Here is a 13,168-nt window from a genome sequence, read left to right on the forward strand (position 1 = left end):
ATTCGCATCCTTCGCGAACCATTCGCGTGTCCCGTGAAAACCCACCTTTAGAGTATCCATTCCATGTCCTGGAGGTCAGCAGTTCAATTCCAACCCCAGCTACATCACACTAAAGATAAAGAAAGCATATGCTTTATGCTCAGCATTTAGGGGATAGAGCACAAACAAACCGCACATGTTTGAATCGACGTGGAGAAGGAAATTCCTCGATAATTGCCCAGAAGGAATGTGGCGAGGATCGCGTCACTCGTACCTACACTACACCCTATTGAAGTTTAGAGGGTTTGTCTGAAGTTGTGCGGTGTTGTCCCACTTGTCTGCATTTGCGGGGGATTTGTTAAATCAACGCAGCGAGCATTAGACCCTGAAAAATCATTTTCTTAAAGTGCAACATTTAAATATCAAACTACATCCACCACCAATTGTACCTATAGTACATGGTGTTATGTAGAATTATTATATGTAAGTGCAAAATTTGCTAAACTAGTGGCACCAATGTTTTTTTGCATCTATATACCCTTGGCAACAAGACCTGAGTTGGTTCCATTTTTTTCAATGGCGTCTTCGGCCGCCATTTTGAATTTCAAAATGGCCACCGTTTTTTGCAATTTTGTATGTATTCTAATTTCTACAGTCTTAAACGACACATAGATAACTATAATTACAATAATGAAAGAAATATGAACATTTGCTTTATTCTTTTTTATCTTACAGGTATTCATAGACAAGTTGGATTTCAGCTTCACCGCCGCATAATGTCATCGTTTGAAGAGCCGCCTTCTAAGAAGTAATGCACAAGTTACGAACTTTGTGTATTCTGCCAAGAGAGAACTCCTGAACCTTTGGTTGACGTTGCTCATGCCAATTTCAAATATGCAATTTCAAATTTCCAGGGAGCAGCCACCACCAAAACACAATCACGCAATGAAAAGATAAATGGAACATGTGCACTTATTGGACAGCACATCATCGAGGAGTTCAAATCTGATCGGCAGGTGCAATATCAGCCAAAGTCCTCAACCTCAACCTTCAGGTTCACAACTGAAACGCCATTAGGGGTTGGACTTTCACTCCATAGCAATCATGCACACCGCAGTCGCAGAGACAGACATGTTGTACCAGAGTGGCGTTGGTGTTTCATATCAACGTGTAAAGGAGATCACTTCAAAGATTGCCACCACAGTCCAAGAGAATATGAATGAATTCAATGGAGTTTACGTGCCTCCAGGACTGTTGAAAAATCTGCCAATCAGATGCTCAGCTGATAACATAGATGCCAAGGTAGACAGCTGATGGACGGAACACATTCCATGGGACTGCTCTTGCTGTCTATCAACGAGTTCCCCCAGATGTATCAGAATACGAGACTGTAGCTGAACCACTGAAGCTGCATGACAACACCTCAACAAAACTTGAGAACATCCTGCCAACTGTGACTGAAATGTCTGTACAATTACTGGTAACCCCAAGCCAAGTAGAAGTCCACGCTATGAAAACTTTCAACTTGGTCTGTATCAAGATAAAGTTGTTAATGCAACACAGCAAGACTTTGCATGGCTACTTTCACGGTATTCACAGAGGCACCATGAAGAGACATCAGACGGTATACCAGTTTGGTCAGCATACAATTCTCGTGTGTGCACTCCAGAAGAGAACAAGACACCCAACCTTGATCAAGATCACACAATGCCTATCATTAAGGCACCAGCTCATGAGTGGACAACACTGGTGACAGTTCATGAGAAGCTTTCGTACCTCAATAGTGTTGTGTGTCCAGAAAACACGAACGATCTTAGTTAAATTTGACATGGATGTTTACAAGAGGGCCCTAAAGTTAGAATATCTTCATGACCAATATGCTGGGAAATGGATGGTATGCCCTGGTGGTTTCCACACTGTCTTGTGTGCACTAAGGTGCCTTGGGAGGACTGTTGAGCACAGCGGGCTTGATGAAGCTTGGAGCAAGGATCTGTACAGCACTGACTAAATCAGATACTCAATGGGAATCACCACAATCGTGCTGTTCAAGCTCATGAGCTCACATTAGAGGTATTCTTTGATCTCTGGCTTTCAGAATTTCTGAAAGAGAAGCCTGCAGTTGTAGAAGCTCTATCTGCCTGTATGGATAACTTGATAGAAGCAAACGAGAAAGAGGTAGGCATTCAGGAAGCCCATCACCAACTTCTAATGGAGATTGAACATCTAAACTTGGAAAAGCAGCTGAGTGATTTTGACAGGAGCCACAGTAAATTCCCAATGTATCAATGGGCACGAATGTACATGAGGCAAGTGTTGGCGCTGATTAACTTCACACGTTCACTGAAGCAGCCAGATTTCTTCCTGTACTTGGCGTCTAGAAAATTTGTGCATATACTTCAGCTATAACCGACTAGATTATGCTCAAAACAAGTTGTTAGCCAAAGATATTTCTCAAAAAACGTCTGTTAACTGGATATGTGTTCTGGTGGATTTTCTGTACAAGGAATGACAAAAATGCCAGAAAAAATGGTGAATCAAAGTGTTTTATGTGAAAAGATATACAAAATTGCAAAAAATGGCAGCCATTTTGAAAGTCAAAATGGCCGCCAAAGACGCCATTGAAAAAAATGGAACCAACTCAGGTCTTGTTGCCTAGGGTATAAGGATTCCAAAAAACATTGGTTCCACTAGTGTAGCAAATTTTGCACTACAATGACAACACCATGTACTACTAGCAAGAACTTTGTAGATACATTGAACACGCAGAATTGTACGATAAAAGACGTTAAAAACTTTAGGTAAAGATGTTATGGAGAATTTATTGGAGTTTGAGAGACAGAAATCAGTCCAACAACTACAAACAATTATTGAATGCTAGATTACCAAAACGGAACAGCGATTAAAAACCAATTTGAGGAAGTTTGGTTCTCAAGATAAAACATGGTAGAACGGTCCATGCAGAAGCAACCTCGCACCCCAATCTCAGTTCCAAACTTGTTCCGGCCAGGTTTGTGAACTCGGAATTCCAAACGGTGAGATCCCAAGAACAATCAAACCAATTCCAAACCTGCTCGATCATTTTGATAATGGGAAGGTGGAATTTGCACACGAGCTCATCAAATTTACATGTCATGCACACATTGGTCTCGCCGAATAAAGCAGAGCAAGTTGGTAAAGTCACATGGGAATTTTTTTTTAAAGAATTCGTGGGATCAACGATGGTGGTAGCGCTCATGCAGGTTTCGAAATGACCTCTCAAATGTTTGAATGGGATCATGCCTCAAATTGGCGGTGCATACCAATGGTCGCGAACAAAGCACAGCATCATTCAGAACAAAAAATAAAATCTTCAACAATCAGAGGACAAATTTAAAGTACCAGCACAATCTACCACAAACTGCTCAACCACCCCCAACATGAAAAAATAAAAAAAATAAGGTTTTCGATCAACAGAAACCGAAATAAACTCGAGCTGACTTTTCCATCAGTTGCAAAATCGCTTCTTGATTTGAAAATCACATCAAAGCAGAAATGATGAAAAACCCAAGTTGTTCATCAACTACCGGTCTATCATAAATGCAGACAAAATTTTTTTATTTTTATACTAATCAAAATAAACAAAGAAAAAAAACCCCAGACCTTAAATGCCCTCATCCACTTTCACAAATGGATCAACATCCTCAAATAGGTAACAATGTTCCAGATAATTGGGCCAAACCTGTGGTTGTGCAAAAGCAGGAAACCAACTTGATGAATCGAAAGTAACAAATATACAGTTTCATGCGGACAAACTAACCTTATCAATGACGCTGAATCCTACAAGGAAAGCAAGGGCTGCCCAACAAAGGTCTATAATTATATGGTAACAAAATGTATTCTAAAACTATTAAATTACTTTTGAATACAACAATGAATAAAGTTCAGCAATGTCAAAACAATAGCACAGTCTGATAAAAACTGCACCAACCAATTGCAATATCCGTGTTGCGATCAGAGAACCTCGTAAACGATCAAGGTCAAACCGAGAGATGTGAATGGAGGAACGACCCATGCACCGGCGCAACAGACCGTAGCCATTCTGGCAACAAGACCACAGTCAACGGAATGCAAAGAGTTTTGATGTTGTAATGGAACCAATGGGGTCAAAAGAGTCCACAATCTTTGAGATTGTTCTTGATTATGACGTCGGTGACGGCATCGAACACAAACTGCACGTTCTTTGTGTCGGTGGCACACGTGAAGTGCGAGTAGATCTCCTTGGTGTCTTTCTGCTTGTTCAGGTTCTCAAACTCCTTCTGGATGTAAGCTGATGCTTCTTCGTAATTGTTTCCGTCTGCGGGGTCGTATAAAAGGGAACAGGAGGAAACTTGATGCCAATATGCCTACCTTGCCTTAATAAACATCCAATTAATTAAAGTTCATTCCACAGGAGGGAGTTAGGGGGAAGGTAGATGAAAAGGGTTGTTGGGTAAAGGACTAAATATTCTGCTGAAAAACTTCTCCATTTACACACGATAAACACCTCGCCAATATCCTAATGTATGAAGTCCTCTTTCCTTCAGTCACTCCTCATAGCTAAGTCGAGCAATGCCTAAAATCTATCTAGTTGTGCTAAATTGAACCCTCTCTTATGGCAGCTATGGTGGCCAAAACTGACCAATATTCCAGATGAGGCCTCACTAAATTCCTGAACAGAGCTAATGCCACTTAAATCGATATTTTTTTGTCTAGCGAAAGACTATGTAGCGAAAAGACTGAATGTATGTATGTATGTATGTATGTATGTATGTATGTATGTATGTATGTATGTATGTATGTATGTATGTATGTATATATATATATATATATATATATATATATATATATATATATATATATATATATAACAGAAAGCTGTTAAAAGAAGGGGGTGGGTATACCAACAGCAGGGTTGAGGGACAATATAGAGGGAGACTGAGAAAATAAATAATATGTGGAAGAATGAGGGAAAGGAGAGGATAGTAAATGGGTGTGAGGAGGGATAAAGCCACAAACCAAATTAGAGGTGAAAGACTAGAAACTTGGAAAAATGTGGGGGTGGGGGGAAGGGGATAATGGGGGTATAAAAGATCATGGTTATAGAAGGAGGATGACCCAAGACTGGCTGAGGAAGTTGGTTAGACAGGTAGTAGGGAGGGGTGGGGGGGGCGGGGCAAAAAGAGAAACCAGTAGAGCTAAATTTAAAGTACTGTTCAAATCAAAATTATGAAATTTTGAAAAGCAAAGCAATCACTGATAATCGCCCCCATGCCACACAAATAAATAAGTATCCTCCAGTTCACGACATTGCTGTGGGACATTGCCGTGGGACATTGCCATGGAACCTTCGGCGACGGCAATGCCGCAGAGCAGCACAATGACAGGTTTGGGAGGGAGCAATGTACAATAAATGATTGATTAACTGCATTATTAAAATAAATAATTAATAATAATCATAAAATAATTCATTTAACTGGCTAAAAGCATACCTAAACCACCAATGCTTCATCCAAATCTGTAACTTTTTGAAAATGTAGTTAACGGAAAACATTAAATAATGAATCAATTAATTGATTAATCAATAAATCAAAAATACCCTTCATAGCCAAATCACTTGGTCATTGTAATGTCCAAATATCAGCTTCCCAGCTCAAAAGGTGCCCAAGATATTGGCAAGATGAGAAAGGAAATACATAAGGAATTAATAAATCGATAATTAAGTAATAACAAGAAAACAAAAGAAACCAAACAAGACAAGCAAGAAGATGTCATGCAGAACACGATACTTGCAAAATCCACCCCCTTCCTCCAAAAGAGGTTGCCATTCATCCAGCAAATTGGCCATTTCATCAAGATTAAAATTGACAATCTTTATCAAAGCTCAGGTCAATAGGATGAAAAGTGATGATTTTAGAAGTTTGACTTGGAGTTGACCTTTTGACCTCAAAATAGTGTGTCTCCCAATTCAGTGAAGCACTATGCAAATGCTGTTAAATGTTCAATTCAATCAGATGACAATTGACAGGTTTTCAGATGAAAATTGATGATTTTGGAAGTTTGACCTTGAGTTGACATTTTGACCACAAAAATAGTTGGTTTCCCTATTTAGTGACTCGATGTGCAAATGCAGTTCTATTTTCAAGTCAATCGGATGAAAAACGGCGATTTTCGAAAAAGATGACCTCCAGATGACCTTAAACCTCAAAATCAATAGGCTTCTCAATTGTGACGACCTCGAGACTTGGTGAAGTTTCATAACTATCGGTTGAGAATTGTGACCTGTAGGCCGGTGACAGACAGAATAACAAATGCAACCTCAAGGCCAAACAGGAAATTAGAGCCGTCTCCCTTGATATATCACGTGCCTTCGATACGGTCTGGCACCCCGCTCTGCTCACCAAACTCTCCTCCTTTGGTATCTATGGAAATCTCCACGCATGGCTGGCGGACTTCCTCTCTAGTCGTAGTCAACGTGTGGCCCTGATGGGTTTCTCTCATCTCCTCTTCCTGTTCAGGCTGGAGTTCCCCAAGGCAGTGTTCTGGGCCCTGTGCTTTTTCTGGTCTTCATCAATGATCTCTCCGACTCTTGAAAATCCTCTCTATCTCATTGCTGATGACTCTACTCTCTGCCGCTCCATACCTCATCCCTCAGATCGGCAGTCTGCAGCCTCCTCTCTCTCTCTGCAGACCTGGAGAAAATCACAGACTGGGCAAACAAGTGGAACATGTCTTTCAATCCTGACAAATCTCACACTCTTACGATGTCTCTCCGAAAAGACCGACTGGACAACCCTCCCATCCACTTTCTGAATAATCCTCTCCAAGAAGTTCCGTCACTCAAGCTTTTGGGTCTCACTATCTGCCATGATCTTTCCTGGGAAAACCACATTTCAAATCTGGCCTCCAAAGCCAGTCACCGACTGGGCATCCTCCGTCGTGCGAAGTCCTTGCTTGACACACCTGAGCTCCTCACCACATACAAGGCTTTCATCCGCAGCTCAATGGAATACTGCTCTCCCCTCTGGGCTGGTGCTCCTGCCTCACACCTCGCTCGTCTTCACGCTGTTGAAACCAAAGCGTTCAGAATCATTGGAATCTCCCACGATGAAGCTAACTCCAAGGGCCTTTCACACTCACCGCAGGCAGGTTGGTGGTCTTTCCGTCTTCTACCGACTCCTCTCTGGCCTTGCCCCCCCAGCTCTCTGGGCTCTGTCCCTCAAATATTCCTACAGGTCACACAAGATCTGCCTGCAACCCTCTTATGGTTAAACTGCCAAAATCAAGACTCTCTGCTCACCTTCACTCCTTCATTCCTCTTTTCTCCCACCTCTGGAACAAACTCCCTCACTCTTCAATCCCACTCCACCCTAGAGGTCTTTAAAACAGCTGTTCACCACCATCTCTTATCTTCCCCCATCCAAAACCTTGATCTTTTCTACCCCCGCTAATTTCACCCCAAATACACTTTTTTGAAGTACCAACTTCTGTCCGGGAGGTCCTTGGTGTCCTTGTGTTTTATACTTCTCCCCCCCCCCCCCCCCCTTCCCGTGCCTCCTCCCCCCGGGCCCTCTCCCTCCCACACGTCTCCCTGCTCTCAAATGTTGTTTATGTGCTTCCCCTTCTCTCCCCATCTTGTCTTCCGCTCCCTCTTTTTGTGTTTTGTTTGTCTGGTTGATTTTTTTTGTGAAATAAATGTTAGCTCTTTCACGAGCCTCGATTCAGTATACAAAAACAAAAAACAAACAAAAAACAAAAAACAGGGTACTCCCTTTCGGCGTGCATCATCGAAGGGCCCACTTCGATGGCCGGCGATGACATCATGCAGCGACTGGAGATGGAATAGGAAAGGAGCTGTATACAAAAGAGGCATAAATGAGTGGCAGTGAGCAGTTATTCTGGATTCCGCGTGTTACAGGAATGTGGTTACTGGCAGACCACATGCTCTGAAGAAAGCTGGGGGGTTGGAGGAAACAGATCACAGAAGGTGCAGGACCAAAAAGGAAGTGGTGGGAGACAGACCACCAACTTGTCTGTGATGTGAAAGTGATAGGCTCAGAGGCAACACCATTGTGGGAGTTTCCATTGAAGGCCTTGGTTTCCATGGAGTCAGGCTGAGCAAGCTATGAGGCAGGGGATCCAGCCCAAAGGGGACAGCAGTACTCCATCAAGCTGCAGATTAAGGCTTTGAAGGTGGATAAACGTTCAGATGTGTCAAGGAAAGACTGCATGGCAGAGGTTGGCAGCTGGCTTTTGAGGCCTCAGATGTGTGGTTTGCCCAAGAAGAATAAAGTCTGATAGTGAAATTCAAAAATTTGAATGACTGAACTTCAAGAGGATTAAAGAATTGGATGAGAACATTCGCCTTTCAGTATTTTCGGAAAGAAAGAATGAGAATGTGAGATTTGTCAGGAAGGAAAGATATTCTAATTGGTTGACCTGCTGGTGATTTCATCAGGATCTGAAGAAGGAAGAGGCTCCCCATTTGAAAGATGGACGTTAGGACATTTGGGTAGTGTCGTCAGCAAAGAGGATTTCCTGGAGAGTCAGAAAGATCGTTGAAGGTGTTGAATCAGACCGAGCCCAGAAAACTGCCTTTTCGGCACTCCAACCTTGACAGATGAAATGAGAGGATCCCGCTTTGAGCCACGCATTGGCTACAAGCAGAGCAACTTAGTCAAGCCTTGTGCAGAGGTTGTCTTGGATGCCATAAGCAGAGCTTGGAAAGCAAGATCTTGGATGTCTTGGATGTTTGGATGCTATAAGCAGAGTCCTGTCTGTATCGAATGATCGAGATGTGTCTATAAATATATAATTTATCCCCCTACGAATACAATTGAAAACCCCGGCAGCTTTTATAATACCTAGAGGTACTTGAATCTGATCACCTGCCACCCTCCCCCTAACTGCTCTCGGCCTTAACTTCAAGTTTTATCATCCGCAAATTTAGAAAGCACTCTTAACCCCAACGTACAAATAGTTGATGTAAATTTTGAACAACAAGGAGAATTGCTTTGCAATACATGCCCCCTACCAGTCCCAATGAATGTTCTTGTCCTAAGCACTCAGCAATTGTGAGCCATAGAAATCAGGATAAATTATCCCAGAGGACCCCTGAGGTACCCTACTACCTGCATCCTCCAAACCAGACATCCTCCAAACCAGACATCCTCCCACTCACAGCCACTCTGCATGCTATCGCACAGATTTTATAAACATTGCATCTTATTCTTCCCACTTTTCAATCCAGTTAGCTACCCAACCAGTCACCCCAAGCCCTCAACCGAGTTACCAGCTTTGTATGTGGCACCTCATCAAAAGCTTTTTGAAAGTCTTTTGAAAATCTTTTGAAAATCTAGCAAATCAGAAGCTAGTTCTAATCACTACAAGATGGTGGTTCAATATATATTGTCGTGTCCATGGCCGATGAAAACAGGCCTCAGATGGACAGCCGATCAGTTAACTCCGAGGCAGCAATTCGAAACTTGGCGGAATTCTTTGGCGTGCACAGGGGATGGGAAGGAGCAGATGTCTTACCTTTACGGACGGCCGCCACGGGGTTTATTCTTTGAATCGACAAACACATACGACAAATAAAATGCCAGACAATGATGAATTGAATGAAATAAAGCAATGAGGTAAAAAAAAAAGAATGTTGAAGTAAAAACTAAATCCTAATTTGAGACGTCTCCACGCAGACACAAAACAGACAAGGGAAAGATTAAAAAGCTTTTTGTGCCCATGCCCTTATGCTGGGTATTACTGCCACATATGCAAAACTTGGAGATCGGCCCAGTCCTGTTGTTTTCGATGATTTTGCACACACAGAAGTGATTGCAAAACCCCATCTCCTGCTGTGCAGGGGATGGGCTAACAAGGAATTTAATAGGATTTCACAGAACGCAGTGTTCACGTGGAGTACAGTGCTGTACTGTACGTGCTGAATCTCATTTACCATCTGCACCACAGCAGCCCCACCGATTTACAATTATATCAAAACTTGGTAAAGTCCCAGGGGTCAAATATTTTGGTCTGAATGGAGAAACACCAGAGGCCACACATAATTAGGGGCAGAGAATAGAAAAAGAGGGGATTAACTCAGGAATCATTTAGCAACAAAATTAGCACCAGGAGATCAACACAGCATCTGGGTGCATCCGGTCCAGATTGAGAAGCCATTTCGGTGTGGCTTTAATTATAAATCTTTGGGGGAGGTTAAAATTGGCAATGGTCTCATGTTCTCAGACCCAGCGGAAGTAACAAAATTCTGACTGGAGCTTAGTAGATTACCTTCTTAGGTAGACTACCTTAGTGGATTACAGTGCCTTCAGAAAGTATTCACACCCATTGACCTTTTCACATTTTGTTATGTTACAGCCTGAATTTAAAATGGACTAAATTGAGATTTTTTGTCACTGATCTACATATAATACCCGATAATGTCAAAGCAGAATTTCATTTTCAGAAATTTTTACAAAATAATTAAAAATTAAATACAGAAATATCTAATTTACACAATTATTCAACCCCGAGTCAATACTTAGTCGAAGCGCCTTTGGCAACGATAACAGCTTTGAGTCTTCTTGGGTATGTCCAGCAGCTTTGCACATCTGGATTTGGGGAGTTTCTCCCATTCTTCCTTGCAGATTTGTTCAAGCTCTGTCAAGTTGGATGGGGAGTGTCAGTGAACAGCAATCTTCAAGTCCTTCCACAGATTCTCAATGGGATTAAAGTCTAGCCATTGGCTGGGTGACTAAAGGACTTCCACATTCTTGTTCTGAAGCCATTTCAATGTTTGTTTGGCTGTATGCTTGGGGTCATTGCCTTGTTGGAATGTAAATCTCTGCCTCAGTCACAGGTGTTTTACACTCTGATGCCGGTTTTCCAAAAGGATTTGCCTGTATTTGGCTCCATTTATTGTTCCCTCCATCCTTACAAACCCCCCAGTCCATGCTGCTGAAAAGCATCCCCACAGCATGATGCTGCCACCACCATACTTCATGGTAGGGATGGTGTTGGATGGGTGAGTGACTCGAGACATTTCAGCTTTTCATTTTGTTTTATGTGAAAAAAAATATATATATATCCACCAACATTGTGGGGCATCAAGTGTAGATTATGGACAAAAAAATTGACAGTCTAACAGCAATGTAACCAGGCTTGTTTGATACTTTAGTTCAAGACCAATCAGCCTGCTTCCAATCAGCAAAGTCATGGAATCCATCATTGCTTCGGATATTAAATCCTTCCTCTTCTCCAATGGCGTGATCTCTGATTATCAATTTGGATTCAGACCAGGTAACTACTCTGGACATGCTGCTTCTGCTGTGTCAACAATGGATGGAGGTCCTCAATGCCAAACAGGAAATCAGAGCCGTCTCCCTCGACATATCTCGTGCCTTCAATACTGTCTGGCACCCTTCTCTACTCACCAAACTCTCCTCTTATGGTATCCATGGAAACATCCACGCATGGCTTGCAGACTTCCTCACCGGTCGCAGTCAACGTGTGGCCCTGAATGGAATTCTCTCCTCTGCCCTTCCTGTTCAGGCTTGAGTTCAAGGCAGGGTTCTGGGCCCTGTGCTTTTTCTGGTCTTCATCAATGATGTCTGACTGTCTGGAAAATCCTCTCCATCTTTGCTGATGACTCCACTCTCTGCCACTCCATATCTCATCCCTCAGATCGGCAGTCTGCAGCCTCCTCACTCAGCAGACCTGGACAAAATCAGACTGCTCAAACAAGTGGAACAATGTCTTTCGATCCTGACAAATCTCACTCTCACGATGTCTCTCCGAAAACTGTTTAACACTCCCATCTACTTTCTCAACAATCCTCTTGAAGAAGTTCTGTCACTCAAGCTTTTGGGTCTCACTATCCGCCATGATCTTTATGAGAAAACCACATTTCCAAGCTGGCCTCTAAAGCCAGTCGCCGAATGGGCATCCTCCGTCGTGCGAAGTCCTTCCTTGGCACACCTGAGTTCCTCACCACATACAAAGCTTTCATCTGCCCCATGATGGAGTTAGTCACACTTCAAATGGTTGAAAAGTTGAACTTCAAATGGTAGAGTTGGTCAGAAGCAAGAAGCCTATTGTTTTTGGGGTCAAAAGGTTATTATGTCAACATAGGCCAAAGGTCACCAACTTTGTCAAATTTTTAAAATCCTCAATTTTCATCCAATTAACTTGAAATTTGAATAGGACTTGCATATCTGGTCACTGAATGCAACCACCAATTATATTTTAGGTCAACATAGGCCAAATTTCTAAAATCTTCAATTTTCATCTGATTGGCTTGAATTTTTAAGAGAATTTGCATACCAGGTCACTGAATTCAACCACCAATTATTTTTGAGGTCATCATAGGCCAACAACTTAAGGAATTTCGCAAGTATCGTGCTATGCACGACATTTCTTGTTTGTTTGTCCGTGCGATAGCTCAGCCATCCATTGAACTAGGAAGCTGAAATTTGAACACGACAATAAGCAAGCGATTTGGTTATGAAGGGTATTTCTGATTTATTGATTAATCAATTAATGGATAATTCATTTAATTTTTTTCGATTAATTACCTAATTAATTTTTAAAAGTTAAATTTGGATGAAGCAGTGGTGGTTTAGGTATGCTATTAGCCAATTAAGAAATTATTTTACGATTATTGTTTATTGATTTTATTTATGCAGTTAATCAATTATTATTGTACTCCCTCCCAAAACAGTCTGTGCTGCATGGTGGCATCGCCGGGGTCCGAAGGCGCTCCGGTGATGCCGCACACTGGAGGATATGTTGTAAATTTATTTGGCATGGGGGCGGTGTACTTTGAATGTATCTGTATTTGTTTACTCTATTATTAGTTATTATTATTATTACGAAGACGATGTTACTGTATTAATACACTGAGGCTAATTTCTTACTCCCACGATAATTGGTACACCTCTTCTCATAGTCATCCATGAACCAACTACCGCTTCAATCCAGCAACTTTGCAGTCACAATAAAGGGATTGCAGTATTACGATTATATTTACGACATTATTATTAACATTATTGTTATTATGAAAAGGACACACACTACTGTATTAATAAACCTGGGATAATTTGTCCCAAGCGGCCTGAAGATGAGGCATGAAGCCTAAGGCCTATACATACTGTGTCACTGGAAGACCCGTAACGTC

At 41.9% G+C, this 13,168-nt stretch overlaps 1 protein-coding gene across 1 annotated transcript in view; it reads right to left on the bottom strand.

Moving 5' to 3' along the window:
- Nucleotides 1-2,778: 2,778 nt before the first annotated feature.
- The window catches only part of LOC137415555 (guanine nucleotide-binding protein G(i) subunit alpha-1), a 41,908-nt gene continuing 31,518 nt past the window's right edge, over nt 2,779-13,168 (bottom strand). Inside the window, exon 8 of the mRNA XM_068101154.2 lies at nt 2,779-4,312. Within this exon, the coding sequence (XP_067957255.2) occupies nt 4,122-4,312 (191 nt within the window). The 3' untranslated portion in view covers nt 2,779-4,121. The remainder of the gene's footprint in view (nt 4,313-13,168) is intronic.

The sequence above is a fragment of the Myxine glutinosa genome, chromosome 1 (genome assembly GCF_964187855.1).
Source record: "Myxine glutinosa chromosome 1, kmMyxGlut1.1, whole genome shotgun sequence".
NCBI lineage: Eukaryota > Metazoa > Chordata > Myxini > Myxiniformes > Myxinidae > Myxine > Myxine glutinosa.